The 26,675-nt window shown below is 63.0% G+C and overlaps 13 protein-coding genes across 13 annotated transcripts; 7 read left to right on the plus strand and 6 right to left on the minus strand.

The window, feature by feature from the left end:
- Positions 1-285, plus strand: JCM10292_003907 (uncharacterized protein; the record flags this gene model as incomplete). Its single annotated transcript, XM_076652278.1, has 1 exon — positions 1-285. A coding segment is annotated over one exon (285 nt), but the record flags the coding sequence as incomplete, so codon positions are not given.
- Positions 286-987: 702 nt separating this feature from the next.
- MTD1 (methylenetetrahydrofolate dehydrogenase (NAD(+))) lies at positions 988-2,296 on the minus strand (the record flags this gene model as incomplete). Its single annotated transcript, XM_076652279.1, has 3 exons — positions 988-1,209; positions 1,278-1,797; positions 1,857-2,296. The coding sequence occupies 3 exons, from the start codon at positions 2,294-2,296 to the stop codon at positions 988-990; spliced, it is 1,182 nt and encodes a 393-aa protein (XP_076502137.1).
- A 479-nt stretch (positions 2,297-2,775) lies between these two features.
- JCM10292_003909 (uncharacterized protein) lies at positions 2,776-4,107 on the plus strand (the record flags this gene model as incomplete). The annotated part of the gene is made up of 7 exons (XM_076652280.1): positions 2,776-2,829; positions 2,916-2,940; positions 3,002-3,121; positions 3,256-3,467; positions 3,549-3,665; positions 3,760-3,820; positions 4,001-4,107. The coding sequence occupies 7 exons, from the start codon at positions 2,776-2,778 to the stop codon at positions 4,105-4,107; spliced, it is 696 nt and encodes a 231-aa protein (XP_076502138.1).
- Positions 4,108-4,400: 293 nt separating this feature from the next.
- Positions 4,401-6,203, minus strand: JCM10292_003910 (intradiol ring-cleavage dioxygenase; the record flags this gene model as incomplete). Its single annotated transcript, XM_076652281.1, has 7 exons — positions 4,401-4,439; positions 4,503-4,879; positions 4,947-5,199; positions 5,261-5,352; positions 5,463-5,613; positions 5,938-6,053; positions 6,149-6,203. The coding sequence occupies 7 exons, from the start codon at positions 6,201-6,203 to the stop codon at positions 4,401-4,403; spliced, it is 1,083 nt and encodes a 360-aa protein (XP_076502139.1).
- A 1,227-nt stretch (positions 6,204-7,430) lies between these two features.
- Positions 7,431-9,074, plus strand: JCM10292_003911 (lactonase family protein; the record flags this gene model as incomplete). The annotated part of the gene is made up of 5 exons (XM_076652282.1): positions 7,431-7,445; positions 7,503-7,815; positions 7,886-8,156; positions 8,217-8,371; positions 8,464-9,074. The coding sequence occupies 5 exons, from the start codon at positions 7,431-7,433 to the stop codon at positions 9,072-9,074; spliced, it is 1,365 nt and encodes a 454-aa protein (XP_076502140.1).
- A 126-nt stretch (positions 9,075-9,200) lies between these two features.
- Positions 9,201-10,124, minus strand: JCM10292_003912 (uncharacterized protein; the record flags this gene model as incomplete). Its single annotated transcript, XM_076652283.1, has 4 exons — positions 9,201-9,319; positions 9,452-9,864; positions 9,928-9,967; positions 10,040-10,124. 4 exons carry the CDS (start codon positions 10,122-10,124, stop codon positions 9,201-9,203), a joined length of 657 nt encoding a protein of 218 aa, XP_076502141.1.
- A 590-nt stretch (positions 10,125-10,714) lies between these two features.
- On the plus strand, positions 10,715-12,363 carry JCM10292_003913 (uncharacterized protein; the record flags this gene model as incomplete). The annotated part of the gene is made up of 5 exons (XM_076652284.1): positions 10,715-10,843; positions 10,910-10,981; positions 11,043-11,088; positions 11,147-11,664; positions 11,725-12,363. The coding sequence occupies 5 exons, from the start codon at positions 10,715-10,717 to the stop codon at positions 12,361-12,363; spliced, it is 1,404 nt and encodes a 467-aa protein (XP_076502142.1).
- A 91-nt stretch (positions 12,364-12,454) lies between these two features.
- On the minus strand, positions 12,455-13,776 carry DTD1 (D-tyrosyl-tRNA(Tyr) deacylase; the record flags this gene model as incomplete). The annotated part of the gene is made up of 6 exons (XM_076652285.1): positions 12,455-12,778; positions 12,856-12,891; positions 12,961-13,047; positions 13,189-13,253; positions 13,375-13,536; positions 13,701-13,776. The coding sequence occupies 6 exons, from the start codon at positions 13,774-13,776 to the stop codon at positions 12,455-12,457; spliced, it is 750 nt and encodes a 249-aa protein (XP_076502143.1).
- A 299-nt stretch (positions 13,777-14,075) lies between these two features.
- BOR1 (Bor1p) lies at positions 14,076-16,764 on the minus strand (the record flags this gene model as incomplete). The annotated part of the gene is made up of 11 exons (XM_076652286.1): positions 14,076-14,419; positions 14,479-14,702; positions 14,771-14,814; positions 14,881-15,231; positions 15,302-15,398; positions 15,458-15,526; positions 15,587-15,662; positions 15,724-15,879; positions 15,949-16,137; positions 16,198-16,340; positions 16,409-16,764. 11 exons carry the CDS (start codon positions 16,762-16,764, stop codon positions 14,076-14,078), a joined length of 2,049 nt encoding a protein of 682 aa, XP_076502144.1.
- A 156-nt stretch (positions 16,765-16,920) lies between these two features.
- Positions 16,921-18,112, plus strand: EMC3 (ER membrane complex subunit EMC3; the record flags this gene model as incomplete). Its single annotated transcript, XM_076652287.1, has 6 exons — positions 16,921-16,972; positions 17,044-17,170; positions 17,242-17,482; positions 17,549-17,597; positions 17,658-17,822; positions 17,883-18,112. The coding sequence occupies 6 exons, from the start codon at positions 16,921-16,923 to the stop codon at positions 18,110-18,112; spliced, it is 864 nt and encodes a 287-aa protein (XP_076502145.1).
- A 400-nt stretch (positions 18,113-18,512) lies between these two features.
- On the plus strand, positions 18,513-20,162 carry JCM10292_003917 (DUF6534 domain-containing protein; the record flags this gene model as incomplete). The annotated part of the gene is made up of 5 exons (XM_076652288.1): positions 18,513-18,582; positions 18,693-19,006; positions 19,069-19,173; positions 19,238-19,466; positions 19,525-20,162. The coding sequence occupies 5 exons, from the start codon at positions 18,513-18,515 to the stop codon at positions 20,160-20,162; spliced, it is 1,356 nt and encodes a 451-aa protein (XP_076502146.1).
- Positions 20,163-21,403: 1,241 nt separating this feature from the next.
- Positions 21,404-23,077, minus strand: JCM10292_003918 (glycoside hydrolase family 18 protein; the record flags this gene model as incomplete). Its single annotated transcript, XM_076652289.1, has 7 exons — positions 21,404-21,647; positions 21,713-21,981; positions 22,052-22,209; positions 22,307-22,518; positions 22,573-22,778; positions 22,831-22,890; positions 22,946-23,077. The coding sequence occupies 7 exons, from the start codon at positions 23,075-23,077 to the stop codon at positions 21,404-21,406; spliced, it is 1,281 nt and encodes a 426-aa protein (XP_076502147.1).
- Positions 23,078-23,882: 805 nt separating this feature from the next.
- On the plus strand, positions 23,883-26,627 carry JCM10292_003919 (uncharacterized protein; the record flags this gene model as incomplete). Its single annotated transcript, XM_076652290.1, has 8 exons — positions 23,883-23,899; positions 23,959-24,076; positions 24,141-24,382; positions 24,442-24,502; positions 24,561-25,520; positions 25,575-25,871; positions 25,934-26,177; positions 26,236-26,627. 8 exons carry the CDS (start codon positions 23,883-23,885, stop codon positions 26,625-26,627), a joined length of 2,331 nt encoding a protein of 776 aa, XP_076502148.1.
- Between the last annotated feature and the right edge of the window lie 48 nt (positions 26,628-26,675).

Here is a 26,675-nt window from a genome sequence, read left to right on the forward strand (position 1 = left end):
TTACTCGCCCGTGGGGCTCTCCAACATCCGCGCCGAGGAGGGCAAGGCCCTCTGCGCCGCCCGCCTCGCCCCCCGCGCGGGCGGCGGGGCCCCCCCGCCGCGACCAATTCGGCGGGCTCGTCGATCATCCAGGCCATCACGGCGACGACGCGCCCGCGCCCGACGACGTTCCCGAGCCTGTTTGGCTCGACGAGCGACGGCACGCAGCGCGCCGAGTGGGCCGAGCTGGGCATCCTCGTCGCGTCGGGCGTGCTCGGCGCGTGGGCCGTCATGCGCACGCTCTAGACGTCCGAGGGTCATTCTCGCCGGTGAGGAGTGGGACAGAGGAGTGTCGGAGGAGGCTGCACGATGTTACGCTAGACGCGGGCCAGGAGGGGCGATCGACGGGCAGATCGCCCCTCTCCCGCACTTCATCCTTTTCCCTTTCCTCCCACTATCTCTCCCCCTTTCACACAAACGATGCTCTTTCACCCTCTTCACCCTCTTGTTCACGCTTTCTTCCCCTCTCAGCTCGCACAAGGACACTGCCTGCTTTCCACCACCTCTCCCTCCCTTGACACGCGCTCCTTCACTTTGCATCGTCTCTTCTCTCTCTCTCTCATCTGATGGACTTTCTCTTCCTCGCCACGATACACCATACCTCCCTCCTTTGCTCCCCCCAGTCCCTTCTTCCGCCCTGTGAACTGCCTCCCTCCCCCTCTTCCCCCACTGTCGTTCCCGCCTGCCCGCCCACCTCTGCCGCTCTCGTAATGATACCCTGCTTCGCTGCCCTAATTTTGTGTCGCGGCCAAGATCATGCGAGCGAGCTTGAGCCGATTTGCCGAGGGACCGTTTAGCAAGATCAGCGGTCGACAACCGCTTATGTGCGTGGCGCAACAGAACTCTCGCTAGGCTGGAGTGTGGACTCGTGCTAAAGTTACAGACAGGCACTTCTATAATCCATGTAACCCTCGTCTCGCGCGCGCGTCGCTTGTTCAGACCCGCTGGCTACTGCGCCGCAGCGACGCCCTGGCGGAGCATGGCCTGGTACTCGCGCAGGCGGAGCAAGTTGCGCTGGAGGAGGACGATGGTCGCCTTGCCGATGCCGGGGCAGTAGATCGACGCCTTGTCCTTGATGTCGTCCTCAAAGTTCTTCGACTCGGAAAAGTTGATCGCAACGACGCCTTCCTTGAGCTGCGCCGTCGGGACCTTGTACGACTTGCTCGGGACCTGTGTAGTGCGCGAGTAGGTCAGCTTCGACTTTGGGGGATAGAGGCAGACGAAGTCGGGGGACGCACACCACCGATGACGACGTCGGACGCGGCGAGGCACTCCTCGAGCGAGAGGTCGCACTTCTTGACAACGTGGAACGGGTGGAAGCTGCCCTTCTTGGGCGCCTCTGCGCTCGTCTCGTCGCCCTTGTCGACCTTGCGGCGCGTGAACTCCTGGATCCCGTCGAGGTCGACCGAGAAGACGCGCGCGCCGTCGTTCGACAGGAGCGCCGCGAGCGGCCGCCCGACAACCTCGGAGCGGTTGATGACGGTGATGGTGCGGCCGAACGCGCGCGAGCCGTACGGCCGCAGCGGGTTGTAGACCTGGCAGTGCTCGAGCGTCTTGACGATGGCGAGCGGCGTGCAGGGGAGGATGGCCTTGACGAGGCCTTCCTCGTTCGGCGGCGACACGAGGGCACTCGAAGGCGTTGCGGCAGGGACGGCGGCGGAGGCCGAGGTCGGGAGGGGAGAGGGAGTGAGGACCTGGGCGGCGAGCGAGATCTTGCGCGGGTCGATAAAGCGAGTGTTGTGGTACAGAGAGAAGAGCCTGCGGAGTGTCACGGTCAGCACGCTCGGCGCGGGCAAGGGTGGGCAAGGATGACGGACCAGGCGAAGTTGAGCCCCTCGACGTCCTTCAACGGGCTGACGGCCTGCTGGAGGTATGCGTCCTGCCTCGGACCGAAGATCGGGTAGTAGACCATGATGCCGTTGACGGCATCGTCCTCGTTGGCCCTGAGGATCGCCTCCTCAACCTCGCCCTGCTCGGCGGTGCCCTCGGTTGCGCCCTCGGCAACGATGCCGACCTCGCGCAGCTCATAGTCGATGCCGACGGCTTCGCATGCCTTGGCGGTCCAGTTGGCGTAGGCGCGAGAAGGTGCGCCGCTGTTGGCGAGGATGCCAACCAGCTTTGGTTTGGGCGAGAGCTGGTCGGTCACCTTGGTGATGTCCTGGCGAAAGGGCTTGGCGATGTGCTCGCCGAGGACAGTCACGCAGTTGATGGCGGTCGGGTCCGCGGGGGCCTTTGGGGCGGCGGCGGCGGCGGACATGGCAGAGTGGAAGAGGCGGTGTCGAGGGAAAGAAGGGCGAAGCTGCAGGGAGAGGCGGTCAGCAGAGGCTAGTGCGACTCTGATGCTCGATGCTCTGACGCAGCTCGCTCTGCCCTCGTAGCTCGCGGCGGAAAGCCCCCGTGATAGCAGTCAAGCCGTCGAGCGATGAAGAAGAGCGGAACGCGGGCATCGCTTCGAGAGGGGGCCAGGCGGCACTTACGGAGAGAAAAAGAGCGCGTGCGGCTCCTCGAGTGCTCTGCAGGGCAGCCACGGCGGCGAGAAGGCGAGGACGAGGAGGAGAACGGCTGCGCCGAGCGCATTTCGAGCTGGCCTGGTTCGGGAAAGCCCCCTTTCCTTGCTTCACTCTTGCACAGAGTCGCGCCGGCGGCCGGCCCCACACTCGAAGCGCAACTTGGCGACGTCGCGTTCGCCTCTGCTCGCTTGCGCCGTCTCTTCGCTCCCTTGCTCGAACGATCACGATGGGCTCTGTCTCTGCTGCCGCTAAGCGCCTCGCAAAGGTCACGCCCGACAAGGTGCGTCTCCCGCGCCTCTCGCTCGCCCGCTCGCTTGGTCCCCGCTAGATCGGAACAGCACGCTCACGCGATTTCACCTTACGCAGACGGCCTTCTTCGTTTGTGACATCCGTGCGTGGTCTTGACTACCTGGTGTGCAACACAGGCTGAGCCGCTTGCTGTCTGCGCACAGAGGAGCGATTCCGAACTGTCATTCATGCCTACCCCGCCGTCATCTCGACCACAGAGAAGATGCTCAAAGCCGCCAAGCTCCTCAACGTGCCCGTGATTGCGACCGAGCAGAACCCGAAATGTGCGGCACCCTTTCCTCCGTCTCTCTGGCCCTGCACAGTGCTTCTCTCGTTGAGAAGGCTGTCATGGGCGGCGTTTCCTCCTTCCTGACTCTGTCCTCCTCCACTTGTCCTCGTGGCGCTGACGCGTGCCCAGTCTCCCCTCCCAAACCCAACCCGCACGTCCCTCCGACCGCCCTCGTAGCTCTCGGCGCGACCGTCCCGCTTCCGCTGATGGACCTCCCGTGTCCTGCGCTCCGCCCCGAATGGGTCCCGCTCGCCAAGACCAAGTTCAGCATGATTGTGCCGCAAGTCGAGCAGCAGCTCAAGGAATGGGACACGAAGCACGTCGTGCTCATGGGGATTGAGGTGCGCAATCACCAAGCGTTGTCACAAGCGAAGCATCTCACGAGCCGAGTTCTGACCTCGGATTCTTTTTGCTCTGCACAGAGCCATGTCTGCGTCCTGCAGACTACGCTCGACTTGCTCGAACGGGACATCGACGTGCACGTCCTCGCTGACGGCATCTCGAGCGCAAACGCCGACGAGGTCGGCCTCGCCATCAAGGTGAGTGAGACGTGCTTATTTGCTCAGCTCTGGCGTCTCGGCGGAAGAGCGCTAGCACCAGACAAAGACCGGTCTGACCACAGCTTCCGTGCAGCGCATGCGCGACGCTGGCGCACACATCACGACCTCCGAGTCAATCCTCTTCCAGATCCTTGGTGAGTTTTGCCGGCCCCGAGCCAACTACATACGCTTTGCCTCAGAGCGCGAGCTGCGGGACAGAAGTAGTTGCCGGGTTTCCACCTACGGAGCTCTTCAGCCGAGCTTGCTCCTCCTCTGCGGCTCTGCTTGCTGCGGTCAGCTCGTGTAGCCTGTTCTGATTTTCATTCTCTGCACAGATGACGCCGCGCACCCCGCCTTCAAGCCCATCGCGGGCCTCATCAAGGAGAGCAAGGACGCAACAAAGAGCGCGCTCGAGACGCTCATTGCAGGCAAGGCGCTGTAGAAAATTACCGCAGCAGACTTGCAGAAGCTGTATAGTTGAAGCCAAGGTGCAACGGCGAAGACGCACACAGGACTCGAGCCGTCTCTCGAAAGGAGCTGGTCCTGAAAGGTTCACGGAAGCACTTCTGGATATCGAGGAGCCGGCGAAGAGGGTGACGATCGAGATAGATATCGCGAGCAGAGGGAACGACTGGGACAGAACGGGGTTGCTACAACGTTGCTGCGGAAGAACTGAGGAGACCGGGACCCCCAAAAAGAAGATACGACAACGACCGTGCGGGTTCGTCATCTGGCTTACTGCGCCTTCATCTTGGCCGCAACGCTGTCAGGAACCTGCGCATTTGAAGGCGTCAATATAGCCGTCAAGAAGGGAGTGACGCAGGACGAGAGACGTACGGGCTTCCAGGGAGCGTTGATGTCGTAGCTGGCGTTCGAGTCAACGCCGACGGTGATGTAGCCAATCAGACCCTGCTGAATGACCGAGCCGACCTTGAGGATCTCAAACTCGGGGTTGGCGCCGTTGCCGTGCGCGTCCTGGTAGATGTTGAGGCTGTCGGCCCAGTTGCGCGTGCGGCCCCACTTGTCGGCGATCGGGTTCGTGTTGTACGGCCACATCTTGTCGATCTGCATGTTGATCGCGTCGGGCACGAAGATCTGGCCGGTGTGCAACATGCGGTGCGAGGTGAAGGTGCCGTTTGCGATAGGAGTCCACTCGGTGTGGATGCGGATGTGGACGTGGGTGGCACGGCCGGTGTAGTAGCCGGGGAAGATGGCTGAGCAGGGAAATAGAAGCATGAGCTCAAGCTCACACGTCAAGTCGCTCGAGGGAACGCAACGCACAGGAGAATTGAGAAAGACCGTGCTTGTTGGTCGGCCATGCGGCACGGAGGAACGTCTCGTGGTCGTTGGTGCGCGGGTACTTGCTCAAGAGACCCTTGCGAGGACCCTCGTGCGCCGGCCCCTCCCACTTGAGCTCAGGCGCCTGGTCCGGGTGGCCAGCGTAGTGGCCGGTGGTGTTGGCGTGCCACAGGTCGACAAGAACGTTCGGCAGCGGCTCGCAGGTGTTGACATCGATAACACCGACATCCATGAACTGTGAGTCGGATATGCGTAAGCAGCGTGCCAACGCACAGGACGAGCCCGGGGTCACTGACGAAGGGGAGGCCGAGCTGGTCCTCAGCCATGTTCTGGCGGATTGGGTGACCCTCGGTGTGGTAGTACGGGCCCTCGGTGAGCTCAGGGTGCACTGCGCCGGGAAGGAAGCGCTTCGTCAGTAAGGCACGAAGCGGGACCTTCTCAACCACATTCCTGCCGTCAGGGCCTACGCTCTCGATGCGCAACGAGCGGCCCACGTACAGATGCAGGAGTTGTTGCGGATGCGCGCCTCTTCGGTGAGAGGTGCGAGGAGGGTGCGGGCGATGAGCGAGTCCTCGAAGTCCTCGCCGCCGTCAACGAACATGTCTTGTGCGTTGGTCGGGGCAGCGCCACTGAGGACGTGCTGTGCAGCCTGTAGATACAATCAGGATCGTCAGCACGCTCGTTCAGCTTGAGACGGGCTCGTGCGAGCTGCGCCGCTGGTGATATTGCATCGACAGCGAGCATGGCGACAGGTCCTTGCTGGCACGAAATGCCTCCAACAAAGGTCGCATCCGGCAAACACGAGAGAATCAACTCCGTTGGCGGAGCCACAGCTTCTCAAGCCGCGCCATCGCTGATCTGTGCACGGCAGAGGATCGAGCCGCGGGCCATCCGCCTCGACCGATGCGCCTCATCGCTAGCTCCTGCAATGGCGCACAACTGCACATATGTGTGGCAGAGCAGCAAGACTCACCGCGCGCTTACGCAGAGCCTGGTACTTCTCAATCTTGGGTCCGCAGGCGTACATCTTCTCCTCGATCGACTGCAGGTACTTGATCTCCTCGGGACCCTTGGGCGCATCGTTGTGGGCTGGAGTAGGCAAGACGAGGTCAGCTCGAAGCCGTGCAGGCAGTGTGCAGCCTGCCGGCAGGACAGATGAGCCGCGTCGACATGCGGGGACGTACCGAGCGCAGTAGAAGCGAGCGCCGCGGCGGCAGCAAAGATGGTAGCGGTGCGCATGGCAGAGGTGCAGCTGCCTCGTCCGCTCTGGTGAAGAAGGAAGAGAGAAAGGAGGAGAGCGATAGCAGAGCGCCTCGGCGACGAATCGAGGCTGAGAAGTTGGCGTGGGCAAACAGCCGCGGTTCAGGCCGCGGCTCGTCCTTCCCATTGCGCCGTCTCGCATTGCTCGACTGCTTGCCGAGAGCCTCGGCCGTCCAGGCGCTCTTTGGTCCGCTCCGCGCATCGTTCAACGCACCTTCGCTGGTCTTCCAGCGGTTCTTCTCGCTCCCGTCCGCCCGGACTGCGATGACAAAACGACTGAAGCGCGGTGAAAGAGTCGCCGCGGCATGCGAGTCGGGCTTCCTGGGCCTTCTCTGGCGCAAGTCAGCAGTTTGAGACTGCACCTTCGGGCTACTGAGGCCGAGGAGAGAGCAGGTCCTCGTTGAGAGGAGCGCTTCCGCAGTAGTACTTTGTCAATACGACACAGCTGAAGCTACCTTACGCCTGACGTCCTTGGCTCACTCTACCGTGCTTGGAGCTCGAGCACAATTTGGAAGGAGCAAAACACATTGCTGCACAAGTCGCAGCGGAGTGAGCAGGGAATTGATTCGTCGACATCGTCTGCTCAGCTTCTGGGTCTTTGTCTTCGACAAACGCTGACCTGGCAGTGACGAGGCTCAGCGGACTTCAGTCCATTTCGAATCGCCCAACGCAGCATGAGTAGATGAGTTCGTCAAGCTGCAGACGAACCAAAGTCGGAAGCAAGATCTCGACGCAATCAATGTGAGTCGTGGGTGCAGTGTGCCAAGTCCGTCGGACTGATAAGACGGCAGCTGCCCGACAGGCAGCTTCTTTGACGTTCCGAAGCAACGCTCTAGTCGTCGAGAGGACCACTAACAAGCCACGCCGTGTCGGTTCCGGGTGAAGCAACTGCCACCATCAGCCGGGCGCGCGGACCAGCTGTTACAGCACACTCTGTCCTTTTTTATTGTATCTGTGAGCTGATTCAGGCCGCAAGAGTCGCATGAAGCGAGCGGTGAGGAGCCGCGGCAGTCTCGAGCTGATGAGGGAAACGAAAGCGCGGGAAGCGTGCAGGGTCGTGTTCCAGCTGTACGGTGAGCCAGAACGTCTAGCAAGGCGAGCCCACGCGTCCTAGCGGCGGTATGGCGACATGGTCGAAGGCAGACGCTGCAACCTTGAACTTCTTGACGCCCCACCTGCCGCTCTTCTCGTCCTCGGCAAGCAACCATGGCTGCCGTCTGTGTAGGTCCGCCCAGCCCGTGAATTCGAGTGCAGGCTGACACTCTCTCCCTCTTTCAGGCCACTCCGCCAGCCTCGGCACTCCTGGCGACAACTGCCGACTCGCTCAGCCCGCGGCTGCACTATCTGCTCAGCGGGACCTTCAACACGCTCTTCCTGTATCTCCTTGCCTTCTCGCCATACGCCGCCAACGGTCCGACCCTGACAGTGCACCGCAAGTACCGCGCTGAAGGGCCACACCAGTTCATCGCCCTCAGCGAGGACCGCAAGCGAGCGTTTGCGACGACGTGGGCGCAGCCACCGACGCTGAGTAGCTGGGAGGTGCTCGGGAACGGCAGGGACGGCATCCGGAAGGTCAACACGGTGCCCATTTGTGCGCTGCCGCGGCTTCCGTTCCTTTCCGTAAAGCCAGTCTCCGATGCTGACTGCCCGTCAATACACAGCTGCGACTGGCTCGTACTTGGCTGTCTCGCCCGCTTCCCTCGGCTTTGCCCCGCCGCGCGTGTACCAAGCCGGTGGACCCGTTGCACAGACGTTCGCCGTGGATTCGTCGACGGGCGGCTTCGGCGAGCAGCTGCAGGAGGTGATCTACCTCGACGGCGGCGAGGAAGAGCTGCGAGACCCGAGGACGGACAAGACAAGGGTCGCGCTGCGATACGGCAGCCATGCCGTCGACATCGACCCGGTTTTCCAGCGTGCCTACGTCCCTCACGTGTTGGTCGCATCTGGCTTTGCTTCTTCGAAAACGGTGTCGCTGACAGGACGCGCAATCAGCGGGCGCGACTCGCTCTTCGTCTATTCGTTCAACCCGGACGGCACGCTGCATCACCTGAACGAGATCCCGTCGCACGGCAACCGCGGTCACGAAGGGCCGCGGCACAGCATCCCTTGTCCGGACGGCAAGAAGCTTTACGTCATCACCGAGCACAGTGCGTTTGCTCTCTGCGCCATAATTGTCGCACCTGCCACCGTTGTTACCGTTGCTGCCCGAATCTTCGTCTAACATTTGGCCGTTCTCCAGCTTCCTACCTCGACGTCTACGATGTCCTCGCCTCCACTCCGTACCTCGAGCACTCGCAGCGTCTCTCCGTCATTCCGCCTCACCAGCACTCGACGCGCCCGCTCTACCGCGGCGACACGCTGCGCCTCTCGTCCGACCGTCGTCGGCTGTACGTCACGACGCGCGGCAAGACAGCCAACGAGCGTGGCTGGGTCGCTGTCTTTGCGCTTGCGGCAGACGGGAGCGTGCGCGAAGCGACGGACGGGGAAGAGGAGGAGGAGGGGTACGGCGCCGTGAGCCGGTTCGAGACGCGCAACAGCGGCGGGAAGGCCAACGCCATCGAGGTCTTCCCCTTCTGGCCGACCACCTCGTCGTCCTCTACCGCGGCGGCGGCGGCGGCGGCGGATGTCGCCGGTGCGCGACCCGGCCCGGAAGGGCGCGACTGGATCGTCCTGACGGACGACGAGGCGGGCTTTGTCTCGGTGCTCGAGTGGCGCGACGCGTGGGGCGAGCTGCGCGAGGTCGCGAGCGTGCAGCTCGGCGTCGACGCGCCCGTCGAGGGCGAGGGCGCGGGCGAGGTGAGCGACGAGGAGAAGGGGACGGGCGCGAGCCATGCGGTGTGGCTCAGCTAGGCTGGGGCGCGGATGCATTGCCATAGAGTTCTCGCTATCTGCGCTTGCGAGCCCTTTAAGAGCGACGTGCGGCACGAGAGAAACCCAGGAAAATGCAAGGACGGCCAATACAAACGGCCCGACGATCTACGCCTTGCCCGCCGTGTTGGGCGTTGCCTTGTACAGCTTCCACCGGCGGATCTCGGTCTTGCCCCCCGTTGCCTTGGCGTAGGCCGGCGAGGAGACGTAGGCCTCCGAGTCGAACTCTGCGGAGGATACAGGCGGTACCGGGATGAGGGTGGGTTGTAGGCCATTTGCGGAGGGACAACGAGCAGCAAAGAGGTCAATGCGCTGCTGCACCCGCGCCAGTCCCGCCCGATGCAGCAAATAGGACGCACCGTGGATCACGACAAACTTGGGCGCGGCATTGCTCTTCGGCTCCTTGCCGTACCCGATGACGAGCGAGTCGTAGACGTGGTGGTAGTGGCTCCTCCTCCACCCCTCGGTGCCCTCAAACACCTTGAGCTCGTCCTCGCTCGGCTTGTCGTCGCCCGCAGCCGTCAGGACAAACTGCGGCGCGTCCTGCGCAGCGGGCGGCGCGCTCGTCTCGCCGAGCTTCTCGGCCGTGCGGCGGTCGAGGACCTCGAGGCGGGCGACGAGGGCGCCCTCGCGCGGCGAGCGGTTGGCGCGCAGGCGCGTGTACTTGTTGTCCGAGAAGAGCGCGACCGACGTGATGTCGTACGCGGCGGCCCAGCCGGGCTTCTGGCCGTCGGCGGCCTCGTAGCGTGCGCCCGTCTCGAACTCGGAGATGCTGTACCAGGAAGACTTGCATCAGACGCCGTGAACATGTGTTTCGAAAGAAAGTAGGGCTTACTGCTGCATGCGAAGCGGGACGTGTTCATTGTCGTACCAGTCTACGGAGACGAGGGTTAGCAGTGCGTTTGGCAGGTCTGGACCTCGTGCGGCTCAAAGCGAGGGAGACGAACCCTGGAACTCCTCGACGGTAGCCTGCGCGCCAGGCTCGCTGAGAACCCAGAGGTAGCCGGGAGCGGAAGGGGAAGGAGGAGCCATGGTAGCAGGTGTGACTTTGTCTGCTTCAGTGACAGCCAGAGAGGGTGGTCGGCGAGAGTGAGCACGAGAGATGGGACAGAGACGGTGAGCAAGGTGGGGGAGGTGGGCGAGGGAGGGAAATTTGTCAGTCTGAGGTTTGTCACTCGTCTCTACCCCTAGCTACACGTACAGTGACTCTACTTGCGACTCTGCAGGGAGCAGGACGTGCGAGACGAGCGGCGAGAGCAAAGCCGCGGTTCGGCGGTTCCGCGCCTTGAACTCGCTTCCGCCGCACTCACCACAGCCAGCGAGCATTCCACGCACTCGTGAGCTGTCCTGACCACTTTCAGGCTCTGGTGCAGAGGGCCGTCGGTCCCACACGGCGTCTCGCGCTTTCCGCGGCTTCATCGGATCTCGGTCAAGTCGACCAGGACAGCGACACCGCAACTCGTCTCGAGTGCTCGAGTCCCTCGATGGAGCACTCGAGAAGGTGCTCCCTGACTGTGGCAACTCGCTGCCATGCACGCCGAGCCGCATGGAACAGCAGCTCCACCTGCACCCGACACTCCTGCCGTACTCGAAGAGCTGACCCGCGGTTCTTTCGAAACAGCATGCCGCGAATTCCCTACAAGGCTCCCGCCAAGGGCACCAGCGTCGTCGGCGACGCGATCCGTGAGCGCCGTGGCGCCCGCGGCCTCACTCCCCTCGACCAGACCCTCCTCAACGCCCCCGAGATTGCTGTCCGTCATCCAAATTTGCCCCCAATGCGTCTTTCGTGCTCTGACAAGGACTTTTTCACCCTACAGAACGGCTGGAACACCCTCCTCGGTGCTGTCCGCACCCGCAACTCGCTTCCGGACGACATCCGCGAACTTATGGTATTTTTTGTCACGGACATGCCCACTTCCTGGCGAGGTGCTGACGCGCCCATTTTTGCAGATCTTGCGTGTCGCTGCGCGCAACTCGGCCGTCTTCGAGTGGATCCGTAAGTGCCTCGCTTCGAAACCTTCCCAACTCGCACTCACGCGAAAGACACCTTGCAGACCATGCCCACGTCGGCACGGACGCCGGCCTCACGCCTCAGCAGCTCACCATCATCCGCGATCTGCACACGCCGCTGCCGAGCCCGACCGCCCCCGCTCCTCTCTCGGCGTACCAGGCTGCCGCGCTGCGCTTCGCCGACGCCTCGACCTACAACGTCACTGTGCCGCAGTCGCGCATCGACGAGCTCAAGGAGCACCTCAAGGATGACCAGCAGCTCCTCGAGGCGACTGCCGTCGTCGCGACCTACAACATGGTCTCGCGCCTGCTTGTCACGCTCGACGTCGGCGACATGGGCGCCAAGAGCGTTCCGCTGCCCGAGACCGAGCAGAGCGAGCACGACATCGAGGTCGAGGAGGGCGTCAAGCTCCACGTCCAGGTTGCCAAGCGCGACGACAGCAGCCCCTGGCTCGTCTTCGTCAACTCGCTCATGACCAACCAGCAGATGTGGGACGGCGTGCTTCCCCGTCTCAGCAAGAAGTACAACCTCATCACCTACGACCAGCGTGGTCACGGCCAGGTGTGTTCGCTTGCGTCCACTCTCGAGAGTTGACCTACTGACCCGCGTGATTCCCCTCAGTCGTCTGTCCCGCCCAAGCCGTGCACGCTTGAAGTCCTTGCGCACGACGTTGCCGCCATTCTCTCCAAGCTCTCGATCCCAACTCCTGTCCACGCCATCATCGGTGTCTCGCAGGGCGGCGCGACCTCGCTCGCTTTCGCGCAGCACCACCCGGACCTCTTCTCTCGCCTCATCGCGTGCGACACGCAGGCGACCTCGCCCGCAGCCAACGCCAAGGCGTGGGACGACCGCATTGCGCTCGCGCGCGAGCACAAGTCGATGGTCCCGCTCGCCGACGTGACCGTCCCGCGGTGGTTCCCCTCGGGCGCCGCGAGCGAGTTCAACGCCGGCGGCCGCCGCCAGTTCTTCATCCACGACATGGTTGCCAGCACGCCGATCGAGGGCTTTGCAGCGGGCGCGGCGGCGCTCCAGGGCTACGACGTCTACCCCGGCCTTGCGGACAAGCTCAAGGAGAAGAAGGTCCTCCTCGTCGCGGGCGAGCGCGACGGCGCTCTCCCTGGCGTGCTCAGGGGCCTCCAGGAGAAGCTCTCGGCCGACGGTGTCGACGCCAAGTTCGAGTCGATCACCGGTGCAGGCCACCTTCCCATGGTCGACGCTGCCGGACCCTGGCTTGACGTCGTCGAGTCGTTCCTCGCGTAGACTCTCGCCGTCGCCCTCCTTTAGATATTTGTGCAAAGAATGCAAAATTGCGAAATGCTGCGAGCTGTCTCTAGGGGAAGGGTCTTTGCCTCTAAGGGTACGACTCGGTCATCGCCACCTTGAACCTCTCGGCAAGGTCCCGACTCTTCTGCTCCGCCTCGTCGATCAGCTCTTTCTCGCTCTTGGCCGCCGTACCCGTCGGTTCCACCGCCGCCCCTGCCGGCTTGGCCTCTCGCGCCTCCTCCTTCGCCTCCTTTGCTCCAGCAGCACCGTTCGGCCGCGCGGCGTCTCGTGCCTTTGCGCGCGCAGCGACCTTCTCCTTCGCCTTCTGCTTCTGCTCGGGCGTGAGCGCCACCTTGGGCGTCGGCTTGGCGGGGGCGTCAGTTGCCGAGTCGAGGATGAGGGTGCAGGGTCCCTGTGGTGCGTGCGGAAAAAATGGTCAGTTACGTGGGATTCCTCGAGCTGGACGACCAAGAGGGTGGCGGAGCTCACGTCACTGCTCAGCTGCACGTCCATCATCGACTGGAACTGCGCAGTGGAACCGACTTGGTAAGCGGAACGCCTTCTCGCACTGTGCGCAACAAATAAGGGGCGCACTCGTCCTTGCTGGATCTTCTCCGGCTTGTACTTCTGCTTGATGTCCCCCATGAACGCGTCGTACACCTTGCGTGCGTCATCGGGTGCCTGCAAATCGTGCTCTAACGGTCAGCGAGCAGACTCAACATTCGCAATAGCACACTGCAGCTTCACTCGACCCGCAGCGTTCGGTATCGCCCAGTGTTGCAGGAGGAGCCAGGCGCAGCAGGGATACAGGCTGCAACGCACCATCGTTCCGTGGAAGTCGGGCTTTGCGCCCTTGCGCAGGTTGGCATACAGAACAAACTGCGAGACTGCATCAACAGGCGAAGCGCAGCGTCAGCATGAACTCGAAGGAGGCGAACCGCAGCGCCAGCCTAAACTCGAAGGAGTCGCAACAGCTCCTTGTAGGGAAGGACGGCGAGCTCAACGCACTGCACAGCACCTCGTAGTCGGCGTCGACGACCGACTTCTTCCACCCCCAGACTTCGCCCTCCCGGTCCTCGGGGAAGACCTTGAGCGCGAGGAGCTTGTTCACGAGCCATTGCCGCTCGTACTCGCCGTCGGTCGGGGCGATGCCGATGAAGCACACGATTCCTGCACGCGGCACAAGCGACGGTGAGCGGCTGCGCGGGTGTAGGGCAAGCTATGGCACTGCTTGTGCATTCTCGCGTCGTCTTAACAAGCAGGAGTACGTGTAGAGAGAGAGCGGAGCTGCGAGTGGGGGCCGATGCAGATGAAGCTGAAGAGACGCAGCGCACCTCGCCCGATGCGGCCGATGACCTCGCCGTCGACAGCCACAGACGCCTGGGTACACCGTTGCAGAACGCAGCGCATCTCGAGCTGAGAAGACGGATTCGCGTGAGGCGGAGAGCGCCAACCCGCGGCAAAGTCAAGGTGGGTCGCTTGAGCGGTACAGAAATCGCAGCGCCCTGCGCCGCAAGGAGAACATTTTTGCAGGAAAGCACGGAGTGGAAGCGTGAATAGAAGCGAGAATCCAATTACCGATACAGCGCACCGCCCGAGGACAGGCGAAACGCGAGTGTCTATCTACACATGTTTCAACACGGAGCTATGAGGGGCTCAAGCAACAGTCGTACACCCTCCTCTACGTAGCGCTCGCGCAATCCGACGCGCTACAAGCCGCGGGCGCCGCCCTGCACGCCCCTCTCGCGCTCCCCCGCCTCCTCCTCGCGCTTTTCCCTCCTCCGCACCATCTCGTCCTCGTCCTGCGCCGCCGCGCGGGCGCTCGACCGCCCCTCCCCGCGCTCCCCCGCGTCGTCCTCAAAGCGCGCGCTGCGCGCGGGCTTGGGCTGGCCGCGCTCGGGCTGGAGCGGGCCACCGAGCGAGACGAGCACGGCGGACGAATTGGCCGTCGGGGCGTCGAGCGCGATGAGCTCCTCGGCGGTGAAGAGCTTCGGGACGACGTAGTACCGGAAGGGGATCAGGGCCGTGATGATGACGGGGAAGCCAATGCCGGCTGCAGGTGCGAGGGTTAGCATGCGTTGGCGTTCGCGGGCAAGGGCGAGAGGAGGGTACCAATCGTCTGCGAAATGGCGAGGATGGCCGCAAAGAAGAGCCACTGGATGGCCACAAAGCGGAAGACGGACATCTTGCGGATGTTGAAGAGAGGGTGCGTCGAGGGCGTCATGGATCGGTCGCGGAGGAGATACAGCGTCTTGTGCACGATGCCGTTTCCCTCGATCGAGCCCCAGCCAACTACGATGAAGATGCCGGCAAACATGGCACGGGACATGAGGCCACTGCGAAAGGTGAACAGGGGAGGTCAGTCTGTGATGCGAGATGCTGTGAAAAATTCGACGCAATGTACAGCACGACAAGAAGCGGGCGCGACATGGTGCCCATGCAGAGAAGCTGAAGAGCCAGTGGCGCTGTCAGCAAGCGAATGCACAGCACACAGAAAGACTCCGCAAGACGCACCGCCATGGCAAAGTGCGAGACCCGCTGCTCGACGACCCTCGTCCTGACGACCTTCATCGGCTGCCTCTCTGCGCCCGCCTCGACCCTCCTGCGTGCCTCCTCCTTGGCCTCGCTCACATCGCCCTCGAAGTACCCTCCCTCGCTGAGCTCCGTCTCGGCGGGCACTCGCTTCGTGACGCACAGCGCCTCGGTGTGCACGGGGGCCTGGGGGACGAGCCCGTTTGGCGCGGGGAGGCCAATGATGCCGCTGACAAAGGTCGTGCACCCGAGGAGGAAAAAGTCCCAGTGGAACCCGGCGGGGCGCTTGACGGGGAAGCCGCGCGCTTGCGCCATGACCGAGCTGACGTTGTTCTGTGAGTCGAAGTTCGAAAAGAGTGAGCTTCTTGAGTCGGCGCGCCAGAGGTCAGGCGGCAGAACGCACGTCAAAGTAGAAGAGGAGGGTGACGAGCAGGCCGAACGGGAGGGCGACGAATACCCACTTGACGGGGAGGTCCCAGAAAGGAACAACCCATTCGCGACTGCGAGATGGAATGTGTGAAAAGGCGATGCTGCGGGATAAAGGCCAGAGAAGACGTACTCGAGCGTCGGACGGAAAGTCGCGGTGATGGGGAGGAACTGGATGTCGGAGTCCTTGATGTAGCCAGGACTGTCGATGCAGAATTAGCGCATTGCTCAGCTGACTTGAGCGGAAGACTCTGTCTCGCACATGTGCGTGAAGCCCGTAAAGAAGATGACGCCGGCGGCAAAGGCGTAGTCGACGAGGAACTTGCGCGCCCAGAACGCTGAGTGAGTGCTATCGTCAGTCCTTGAACCAGCCGTAGACAGGGCAACAGACGAGCGCACGTCCAAAGTGCAGCTTGCCGGCACGCTCGACAAAGTAGACGCAGAGCGCAAAGAGCATGGCGATGACGACGCTGAGCCAGCCCGCCTGGCCGGTACCGTCGTCAAACTCGTACACGAGCAGCTCGATGCCCTTCTGGACGTAGATGACGCCGACGTCTGTCGGGGACGGACGGCGCGCGTGAGTGTGCAGGTGCAAATTGCAAGGAGGGGGAAGGGCAAACGCACAGAAGCCGAACGTCTCGCTCGTCATGTCGGTGACGAAGCGGGTGTAGTCACAGATGTTGAAGACGGCGATGAGCCAGTGCGAGATGGCCGACCAGATGAGGACCCAAGCCTGGAACTGGATGTAGTTGACATCGTAGTCGCGAAGGATGTCAAACGTGGTGTAGTTGAAGAGGTTGATTAGGCCGGTCACTGCGGGGTTTCAGTGAATCAGCGACCGGTTTGGATGCATGCAGGGCAGAGTGTGCGCACCGCCGACGATGGTGAGGGGCTGCACCGACAACATGGAGAAAGTGAGGGCGGCGATGGCCGACGCGAGGATGCCCTCGTTGACGCCGTACGTGCCGTCGGTGCGGACATACATGTCGATGATGTAGGCGAGGCAGGGAAAGATGCTGTGCGGCGCCAGGAGACGGTGAGCGGGGCTCCTAGGCGATAGAGATCGGGAGAGACGAGGACGCACTTGAGGAAGTACATGCGGACGGTGGCGCCGACGACGCGCTCGAGGTTGCGGGGGACGAAACCAAGGGTCCAGTCGGTCAGGTAGAAGGGGAGTCGCTTGCGGACGTCGTGGTACATTCCGCGGAAGGGGAGGAACTGGTACGCGGCCGAGCGGTCTGGCCAGGGCCTGCGGTCTGGGGAGAAGGAGCGCTTCTGGGCATAGTGCGAGTCTCTGCGTGGATGCTGCCTGCCCCTGGACTGGCTGGTGCTGGCGGCGGATTCGGGCTTGCCTGCGCGCGAAGAGGCAGAGACGGGGGCGGTGAGCGAGTTGGACGTCGCCGAGACGCTGTCGCCTGCGAGCGGAGGGTCGGTGGCCATCTTTGTGGCGGTGTACAAGGCTGCACTCTGCTCTGTACGAGCGAGAGAAGAGCGAGCCGTGGCTGCCAAGGCAGTGCACTTTGTGCGTTCGCCGACGTCGCTTCGGTCGGCCGCGACCTCGCCTGCTCGTGCCTAGCACCACGCAGCCAGCCAGCCATGACGCGCTGGAATCGCGCAGGTCTCTCCGACGACCTCTCGCTCAGCCCAGGTACGGCCCCTCGCTCGTCCCTTGCCCCGACGACGACCCCTCCCCCTCATGCTCCGCTCCGCCTCGCACAGAGATCCGCCTGCAGGTCCTCGTCCCGCTCTGCGCCATCGTCCTCTTCAGTGGACTCGTGCGACACTGGCTCGCACGCGCCTTCAACAAGCCCCCCAAGCCCCAGCCCCTCCTCGTCGTCCGCGAGCAGTGCGTCGCGTCGTCCGCCGCATCCCCTCGTCGCCGTCCACCCGCTCACCCTGTTGCGCGCAAACCCGCAGGCGAGGCATCACCCGCGCGCAGATCCTCCGCGCAAACAGCTCGCACCTCCCGCCCGCCGCCTTTGTCGCCCTCCGGTCCCACCTCTCCGAGGCGCTCCAGGATGGCAGCTACCTCAAGAAGCCCCCGCCCGCACAGGGCGAGGCGCCGCCCAACCCGCTCGAGAACCCGCAGGACATGGAGCAGATGATGGAGGGCATGTCCGACATGATGAAGAAGCAGGCCGTCGGCTTTGTCCCCCAGGTGCGTCCCCTCCCCACCTCGCACTGCTCCCGTTGCCTGCGCCTGACCTCTTTCTTTCGCTCGCAGATGGGCACAATGTGGCTCGTCAACCGCTTCTTTGCCGGCAAGCTCCTCGGTGAGATCAATCCTGCGACTCCGGCGCCTTCCTCCCGCTGATCTCGCTCTCCCTCGACAGCGCGCATCCCGTTCCCCCTCCCGCTGCGCTTCAAGGAGCTCCTTCAGCGCGGTATCTTCTTGCCCGATATCAAGCTCGACGCTTCCTGGTGCTCGGCGACGTCGTGGTACTTCTTGTGCATGTTCGGCCTGGGACCCGTCTACTCGCTCCTCCTTGGCGACAACAGTCTGTCTCGCCGCCTCTCCTGTCGACAATCACTCGCTTACTTGCTCTTAACCCCCGCAGGCGCCAACAGCATGGCCGCCATGAGCCCCATGATGGGCGGCATGGCCGGCGGCGCGCTCGGACCCGCCGGCGGTGCCGCCCCGCCGCCCATGCCCGGCGCGCCCGGGCAGGACTTTGTCAAGCTGTTCCGCGCCGAGCGCGAGAACCTCGACCTGGTCGAGTACGCGTGGGTGTGCGACGGCGTCGAGGAGAGGCTGCTGCAGCGCTTTGGCGAAGAGGGCACCAAGTAGGGGTGTCGTCGGAAGTATGGTCTACACGGAATACAGTGCGTTTGTCACAGCACCCCTGCTCCGCGCGTTGCTGCTTGGCTTGCGGCTTTCGTCTGCGCGCCGACCTCTCGCTACATTGCCGTTCGGACTGCCTGCGGTTCGTGCCTGCCCTTTTCGTCGAACTCGTGCCAGGCGCTCTCGTCAGGCTCCAGTTGCCCGCTCTCGTTCCGCACGAGACGTCTCTTCAAGGCACGCTTCTTCGGCGATCCCCCACTGCCGCGCTGCCAGCCTCCTCTGCTTCGACCGCTTCTTCTCCTCCGCCTCATCCCAACACTACCTTCTCGTGCTGCATCTGCTGCGTTTCGTGCTATCGATCACACTGTCTACCGCCCGCCGCTGAGGGCTCCTGCCAACGAGCACCATGTCCGACTCGGGCTACGAGGATGTGTGGATGCTCGAGGCGCCACCTGGATTGGCGGCAAAGATGATCGGTGGGTTGAGCGCTCTCGGCGCTTGTTAAGCCGCGAGCCTAGCGCTCCGCGACGCCTGCGGCACGCGTACTGAGGGAGCCAAGCTGACATCCTGCCTCGCGCTCCCGCAGGACCGCTCGCCGCTGGCTACGCCGCCGAACTCGTCTTCTTCGGCATGTACAGCATGCTCTTCATCCAGCACTGCACGACGGGCCAGTTTTCAGCACTGCGCAGCCGCGCGCTCAAGGTCACGCTCGTCGTCCTCTTTGTGCTGCAGGCGGCGCTGTCGGCGTTCAACTTTGCCGAGATGTACAAGTCCATGGTCCGGCAAAGTCGCACGATCGACTGGATTGCGTCGGGCACGCCAGAGTGGAACATGATTCCGCTCCTCGGCGGGCTGATCGCCGCCATCTCGCAAGCAGTGCTGTCGCAACGAGCCGGGGCGGTGCGTTCCTGGCAATCACAGGGGCTCAGCAAAGACGGCACTGAGTTGACACGCTTCTGCAGTTCATCCAATGCCGCAGGGTTCGCTACGCCTTCTACGTCTGGATGAGCCTCCTCATCTGCCTCACGCTTTTCGGCTCTCTCGCCGCCACGACGATCGGCTTCATTGTGCGTCGAGTCTCCCACAACTGCAAGAACCGGACCTGACTCACGTCCTTGTCTCGCTCCACAGTGGACATCAGACGGAATGGACTGGCGGCCGGACCTCAACTGGAACACCGCCATTGCAGTCTGGATGTGGGTGTCGGCCGTTGCCGACGTGTCCATCTCGGCGACCTTCGCCGTCTCGCTTCGACGGCGCCGAGCGGGCTTTTCTTCCAACACCGACAGCCTCTTGAACCGCCTCGCGTGGTACTCTGTGCGCACCGCATCCTATACCGCTTTTGTCGCTCTCGGCGGCGGTGCGTTCCTTCCACTTCTTTTGCAAGGTGCGCACACTCACCCTTCCCTGTCCGCCAGCCATCGCCGCCAGCATCTTTCGCGACAGCGAGGTCGCCTACACGAACCTCGCCTGCGCTTTCATCTGCCCTCTCCCTCCTCTTTACGGACTCGGGTACTTCACCACCGTCGTCTCCTCCCGACAGGCAATTCAGAACGCCTTCGGCAGCTCGAAAGGCGGCGATCCAACTCTTCCTGCTCATCGACAAGACGTGGTCAAGCGCGAGAAGGCGAGCTCTGGCAGCAGCGCCGCTGTGGCGACGCCTCACGCAGCGCTCCACATGACGGGTCTGCCCGCCGATGTTGCCCCGCTCAACGCGACCCCGAGTCGCCGATCGCGCCTGCTCGGCATGACGACGAGCCACAAGTACAGCCGGAGCACGTCGAGCATCGACGACCGCAGCCTGCGCTCGCTGTACCTCCGCCCGGGGAGCTCGGGCGGGCGCGTGCGCGAGGCGAGCGGGCGCGGCGGGACGGCGAGCGCGAATGGGAACGTCGGCGAGCTGAGGATCCATGTCGAGCAGGAGGTCGAGCGCACGATAGACGAGCCCGAGCCCGAGGAGCGGAGGTATTCGACGCACTCGCGCGAGGGCTCGTTCGAGGGCCGCAGGTCGGCGCTTGGACGGTATCGAACCGGGCCTAGCTGGGACGGCGGGTGACTCCGCCCGAGGGAGATCATGCACGCGCTCCAATTGCCACATTCGTCTGCAAACGTTAGCAAGCTGAGCAAGAGAGACGCTGCCACTGCTCTGTTTTCTTCTCCTCATGGTCGTCTCTGTGCTCTTTGCGCTTTGTGCGTTTTGTCTGCTCTCGCTAGATTGAGGTCGGTTGCCTCGACGAAACGTGGCTCTCTCGATCTCCCTCGCGTGGCGGGCGTGCCGGCACGCGCTCGTAGTCCTCCCTGCTTTCGTCTCTTTGGCCGTTGCAGTCATCGTCTTGGACTCTGAGTCTGCCAAAGTGCTACTCCAGCACACTGCTGACCTTCGGACTGCATGAGTCGGTTGGCGGGAGTCGCCATGGCACGAGCGCCTTGCTTGTCTATGAGTCCTCCTGAGCAACCAGACTCACGCTTGTGTTCAGTCAGGATCGGGCGCCGGGGGTCGACCGCGTCCGACATCCCGATCTCCGCTGGCTTCGCTCTTGCCTTGCAAGCTTGCCGGGCGGGGCTCAGCGCGCGTACGGACAGCGTCCTGCTACAGCTAGCCTGGCACTCGTTCACGGCGGAGGAATGTGCAGCCTGGGTACCTATCGTAGGAAATGCACGCCGCAACTCTTCCGCAACGACCTTCTCAAACATCATGGCCCGACTTTGTTCGGCAGGCTTGTCTCTAGCATCTTCCTGAGTGCCAAGCTCGCCTGAACTGACCTCTCAGGGGCCTTGTAATGCCTGCTTCCGCCGCTGTAAGGCCTGGGCTACTCCTTCGTCGCAGCAGGCGATCCACAGTGCCTTCAGCTTTGGGCGAGTCACAGCAACGCTGCCGCGCACTGCCCTGCTCGTAAGGCCTTGCAGAACTCAGAAGGTGCCGGCGGTAAGTTGCGTATTCAGTTCTCGCGTAAGGTGAGCGACTGGAGGAAGGGCAGAATGGGCGCGCCGGAACTCGCACGACCGAGGCGAGCCGCAAGCGGCTCTGCTTCGGTCAAATTCGAGTCATGATTGTGCTCGATGAATCGCCGTCCGCCCAGACGTTTTTTTCCGGGAATCAAGAAGGAAGGGTTCCTCGGATCTTCTCGTACGTAGCTGTGCCCTGCTTTCTTTTCTCGTGCATTCTAACGTGACAAATGTACGCGGCCCGACACAACCGGGAAATGCTTGGATATGACGATGCAAGCGATGCACACAGGAGCAGATGAAAAAGCGGTGTATCCAGAAATTCGAAGGGGAGCGGCATGTACAGCAAACTCAGAGGGCTAGCGAACTAATGCCATCGCCACCGCGCCTCTCGACCAGCTTTGCGTGGAGCGTCGCACGCCTGCGGAGCGCGAGGGAGCTGACGGAGCCGGCGTCGAGGCCGAGACCGATACGCAACGCCGCGTTGAAGCGGTTGTCGGCCGTGTCGCCCGAGGCGTCAAAGACGTTGATGCCGCCGAAGCGGGCGCCGCGGACGGTGCGCGCCTTGTACCAGAGCGTGCCGCGCGCCTCAGTTCTGCGAGGTTTGAGTCAGCGCCGCACGAGTACCGCGAGATCGGAAAGCGAGCAGAGAAAACGCACGGAATAAATTCGCCCGTTGCACGGTTCCACAAGATCCACGTGCGCGAGACGAGGTCAATGGATCGGCGGTAGCCGGCGAAGTTGCCAAAGTAACCGCTGTCCCAGAGCTGGCTGTACAGGTATTGCCCGTTGTTGCCAATGTACGTGCCGCACGTTGAGCCAGATGAGGCATATTGGTACAGTGTTGTTCTGCTGCCGTCAGGGCAGGTCGTGACCGTGAGAGGCGCCGAGACGTAGTATGAATATGAGTAGGCGGGAATGCCGACGAGCTGCAAGCGACAGTGAGCACGCAGGGTCAGTTGCAATATGCTAGACATTTCCTCGACTAGAGTGGCATACAATGTGGCTTGGTGCAAAGCCCGCGTTGCGATACGCAGTCATGGCGCCGATAATGCTGAACTGATTCCCGCCGGGCGAGCACGCCGAAGCAAGGGGCGCATTGGGGCCGGTGAAGCCAGACCACGTGCCAGTGATATCGTAGGTCATTATGGTCACGTCTGTAGAGCGCAGATCTGCGAGTCAGCATGGCGACCACCTCAATCCGTCGGACCGCTCCGAACGTTCAACCCTTCTCCACCTAGCTTGTCCACGCACAATCAAGAACGGCAGCAAACCCGCTCAGATCGGTCAAGTATGCGCCTGTAGGTCCCATGATGCCGGCAACAGACGCGGCCATCGACAGACGGACGGGTCCCGCCAGGCTGCGCAGAGTTTGGAGGAAGAGCAGGAAGTTGCTCGCGTCGTTCGGGCTGACCACATTATTCCCAATGCCTTGCTGCCCAGGATATTCCCAGTCAATGTCGATGCTGCAAGCGGAGAACGTCAGAACACTCCTGGGGAGCGGAGAGAGCGTTTCGCACCCGTCGAAGCCGTACTGCTGCATGACGGCCAGCAACGTGCGAGCGAAAGTCGTGCGGCCGACTGCCGTCGATACATGCGTCGAGAAGTACTGCGAGCCGGTCCAGCCGCCCACAGTGTACGAAGTGGTGATGCCCGCCGCCTTGGCGCGGGTGACAAAGTCGACGATTTGCGAATCGCTGATGCCAGCTTGCGAGATGACAGCGGGCTGCGAGGGCACGTCAGCACTGATATTGCCATGCAGCTGGCGAGTCACGTACGTCAGGGGTCGTGGTGAAGACGAAGTAGTCGAGGTGTGTGTACCGCGAGTACGGAACATCCTGCAGCAGGACAGGTTAGCGCGCGCGAAAGCCTCCGCAGGAAAGAACCACACACAGCTGGAGCCATTTGATAGCTCGGGTAGTAGGCAGAGAGGACGGTGCTGCCGGTGAATCCGGCTCCGTACGCCGCTGCGGACGAGACGAGGAGACTCGCCGCGGAAGCGACCACGGCAAGCGAACGAAGCATGATGCTTGGTCCAGTCGTTGCTGAGAGGTCTCGGCGGGCTCAGCGACGGAAGGTCGATGTTGCTGAAGAAGAGTCCTGGCTCGTGTGTTTGCCGAAGCGCGAAGGAAAGGAGCGACTGGGGTCGGACGCGACGGACACGGAGATGCGCACGCCAGAGACTCGGTGGGCGCCTTGCGTAGACCAGCAGACACAAGTGAGCCGACGATGAGCTGGGCGGAACCAACGAAGGTTGCGTGAGAGAGCGGGGCAAGCTGGCATGCGAGACGCGTCGTGATCGAGCGCATCGACTTCGCTTGCTTCCCTCCCCGCCCTCGAGAGGACTGATTCTACGCGTTACAGTGCTGCTGGCCCTCGTATGGACGGAACACGCGCGAGAACGGCCTGGCGCGCGCACTCACCAGCCAGAGCTTTCATCAGTTTTTCGTCCGCTGCACCCGCTTGCGCAACAGTGCTTTCTGGGCACACGCCGAAGTCAGACCGTCGGTTGCGGACGTTGAAAGCTGCTCTAATGCGCAGTAAAGTGCATCATCGCCTCGGCGCGTCGGGCCCGCCTTTCGACTCCTCTCTATGTCGTCTGCTCTCGCTGCCTGTTTTGCGACAAACGCCTGAGGGCTTGCGGCTGCGAACTTTTGCATGCGCATGAACTGCCTCTGCTAGTGCGCAGGCGGTGAAATGACGCGAGGAACCGGTCAGGTCGCGGGCGTGCACGCCATCCATGGCGGTCCTCCGGTCATCGCTCCCGCTGATGATTGCATCGCTGCCCCGCCTCCTTTGCTGTGATCCTACACATCCAAGCGCGCCCACGATGCACCTCGAGCACCCGTGAGCGCACGTCAGAGATGCTCCTCAGTATCCGGCATTGAGCGCTTGCAATCCTGCAGACCTCCCTGCCCGCCTTCCTGCACTCACTGCCTCGCTTACGACAACATCACACGTGCGCTATGCTCTCGCATACCGTCGCACAACTCGAAGTGGTGCAAAGTGCACGAAGAGCTGCAAGTGCGTTGCACTTGAACCTGTTTCCGCAAGAGTTCCCGCTGACTTCCGCCGTGCTCCGTTGCAGGCCAAGCTGCTCAAGTCGTACAAGCGCCTCACCATCGCTTTTGAAGCGCACGACGACTCGGTGCTGCCTGCGTCAGTCGACGCCATCTTCGCGCAGCAGGACCTCCCGCAGCTGCGACGCTGGAGCGAAGCCTCGCGGGCGAAGTGGTCACTCGCTCGCCGCGTGATCGTGGCGCGTGCCGAGCACCACGCGCAGTTCTACGCTGGGGGGGACTGGGGCCACTGCCTGTTTGTGGAGACTGTGTGCGCTTCCCTTCGTGCCGAGCGGTTCTCGCCGCCTACGCTGACTGCTCCGTTCGCAGCCGCACCGAGAGTGCCCGCATGGAGCGCTTCTTGCGCGCACTTGACCGCCAGGCTTATGCCGTGCGTGCCTGTGTGTGCTAGCCGTCTAAGGGACTGCGTTGATTTGGGCTCATCGCAGGTCACGCTCGCCCAGTCGCAAGCATCCTGGGTTCTCGACATTCCTGCCGGTCCCTCCTTCATCTGCAACGATGGGCCGGCAGCCACCAAAGGCGGCGAGGACGACGCGCCGCTCACCCCTCCGCCGACGCCGCCGCTCGCCAACCGCTCGCTGCCGAAGACAAAGTCGAAGCAGGCCGCCTCGAAGGTGCAACACAAGCGCGACAAGAAAGGTGGGAAGAGCGCGGGGAGTTTGAAGACGCAGTCGACGCCGACGCCTCCTTTGAGCGGAGGGACTGGCTCACCGACGGGCTCGTCCGACGACCTCGACGACTTCTTCGCAACGCTCAGCTGCAGTCCCGTCGCCCCGCCCAACGCGCGCGATCTCATTGCGCAGCTTCGCGGCTACCTCGAACCGCCGTCGGACCTCCCCTTAAGCATCAGCGGCAAGACCTGGACCGCCTTCGTCGAGGTCCTCATTCGCCACGTCGTCCTGAGGGTGCCTTCGCTCGCCAACCTCGCTCTGACCGGCGCCTACAGCATGGCACCCCTTCTTAACGACCCTTCTGCAACATCTTTGCGCTCCGACGAGCTGGCACCGCTCGAGAAGCCCGCAAGCGTGCAGGCATTCCTCGACGTCCTCGAGTCGCGTCTCACGCCGGCGTTCGTACCCGACGACCTTGCCGCGCCAGCCGGCGGAGGCGATCGCGACGTCGAGCTGTTGTGGAGAGCGCTCAAGTTCGCTAGGGGGCCGACGGCGTCCGAGTCGAAGGAGGGCAAGGGCAAGGGCAAGGAGCCGGCCGAGGACGGTCTCCTCGGCGTCGGTGTCCTCGCAGACGCAATCGACAACGTGTACCGCGGCCTCAACAACGATGAAGATGGCGAGGATGCCTACGTGGGCGTGCTCGGCGGCCAAGTCTGGAAAACCCAGAAGAAGGCGCCGGAGTGGCCTCGCGAAGCGTGGGACCTCTTCTATCAGCTCGTGAGAATTCCCTGATACCCTGAATGCCGCTGTATCTGACAACCTGCACACCAGATTGCATGCGGCGGCTGCTCGCTCATCGCGACTCGTTCACTCGCCGCCTGGACGAGCAATCGTCGTCTCGCCGCTCTCGGGCACTACCCGGCGTGGTTGGCCCCCGGCGAAACGACAGCCGAGCGCGTATTCCGCCTCTGCAGCATCGTGCTCTGCACGAGTAACTCGTGTCACGCTGGTCGGAAGGTCAAGCGCGTCGAGCAGAAGGACACCGCCGGCAAGAAGACCAAGGGCGGCAAGGGGAAGAAGACGGTCTACATTGAGGAGATGGAGCGCGGCTGGATGTACATCAAGCTCGTACGTTCTTCTCGCCTGCTCTTCGTGTGGGTTTCGGCGACGCCAACGTGTGCAACTTGCAGCCTCTGGACGACCCTCGCTCATCGGTTATCCTCGACCATCTCAGTACGCTGCCCGAGCGCTTCTCGATCCTGGCACGCCGTACCGTCGACGACGAGATCACACACTCGCCGTCGGAGCCAGGCGAGTCGTGCGCTGCCGGGCGTGGATGCATCTGCTGCAGCGAGAGCGATCTCTGGCTCAACCGCGTGCGTTCCGGACTCACGCCGGTCGAACGCAAAGCGGCGCGTTGGACTACCACGACTTGTGAGTCCCCCGTTGCTCTGAGCAATCGCAAAGACCTGCTCACCCTCTTGTGCCGCAGACTTTCCGCGGGACTCGGTTCTCTCGTCGCTTCTCAAGTCCTCGTCACCCGAGCTGCGCTTCCAAGACACGCCCTTCGCCGACAGCCTCGACGCTGTCATTCTCGATGCGACGCCCCTCACTTCGTCAACGCACGACAAGTGGACGAACTTCGCCGACTCGGTTGCCGAGGCGGTCCTGCAGGCTCGAGACTGCGCCACGATCGGCGAGCTCATCTTCCGCGAGAAGTCGGCTGCCGCCGAGTGCGGCGACATGGGCGAACGCGAATGGGAGGAAGTGCATGCATGCGCTGCTGACGGTGACCGCGGGCCCACCGGACGCAGCGGAAGCAAGAAGGTCGTGTATGTCTGCGAAGAGGGTCTCACGGCTCGCAACATCTTCCGTGAAGAGTAGCGTAGCAGTCTGAACTTATGATCCGGTCGTTGTCTGATGCACGTGCGC

This window comes from Rhodotorula paludigena, assembly GCF_050403205.1.
Source record: "Rhodotorula paludigena JCM10292 DNA, Rt_paludigena_JCM10292v1_ctg71, whole genome shotgun sequence".
Lineage (NCBI taxonomy): Eukaryota > Fungi > Basidiomycota > Microbotryomycetes > Sporidiobolales > Sporidiobolaceae > Rhodotorula > Rhodotorula paludigena.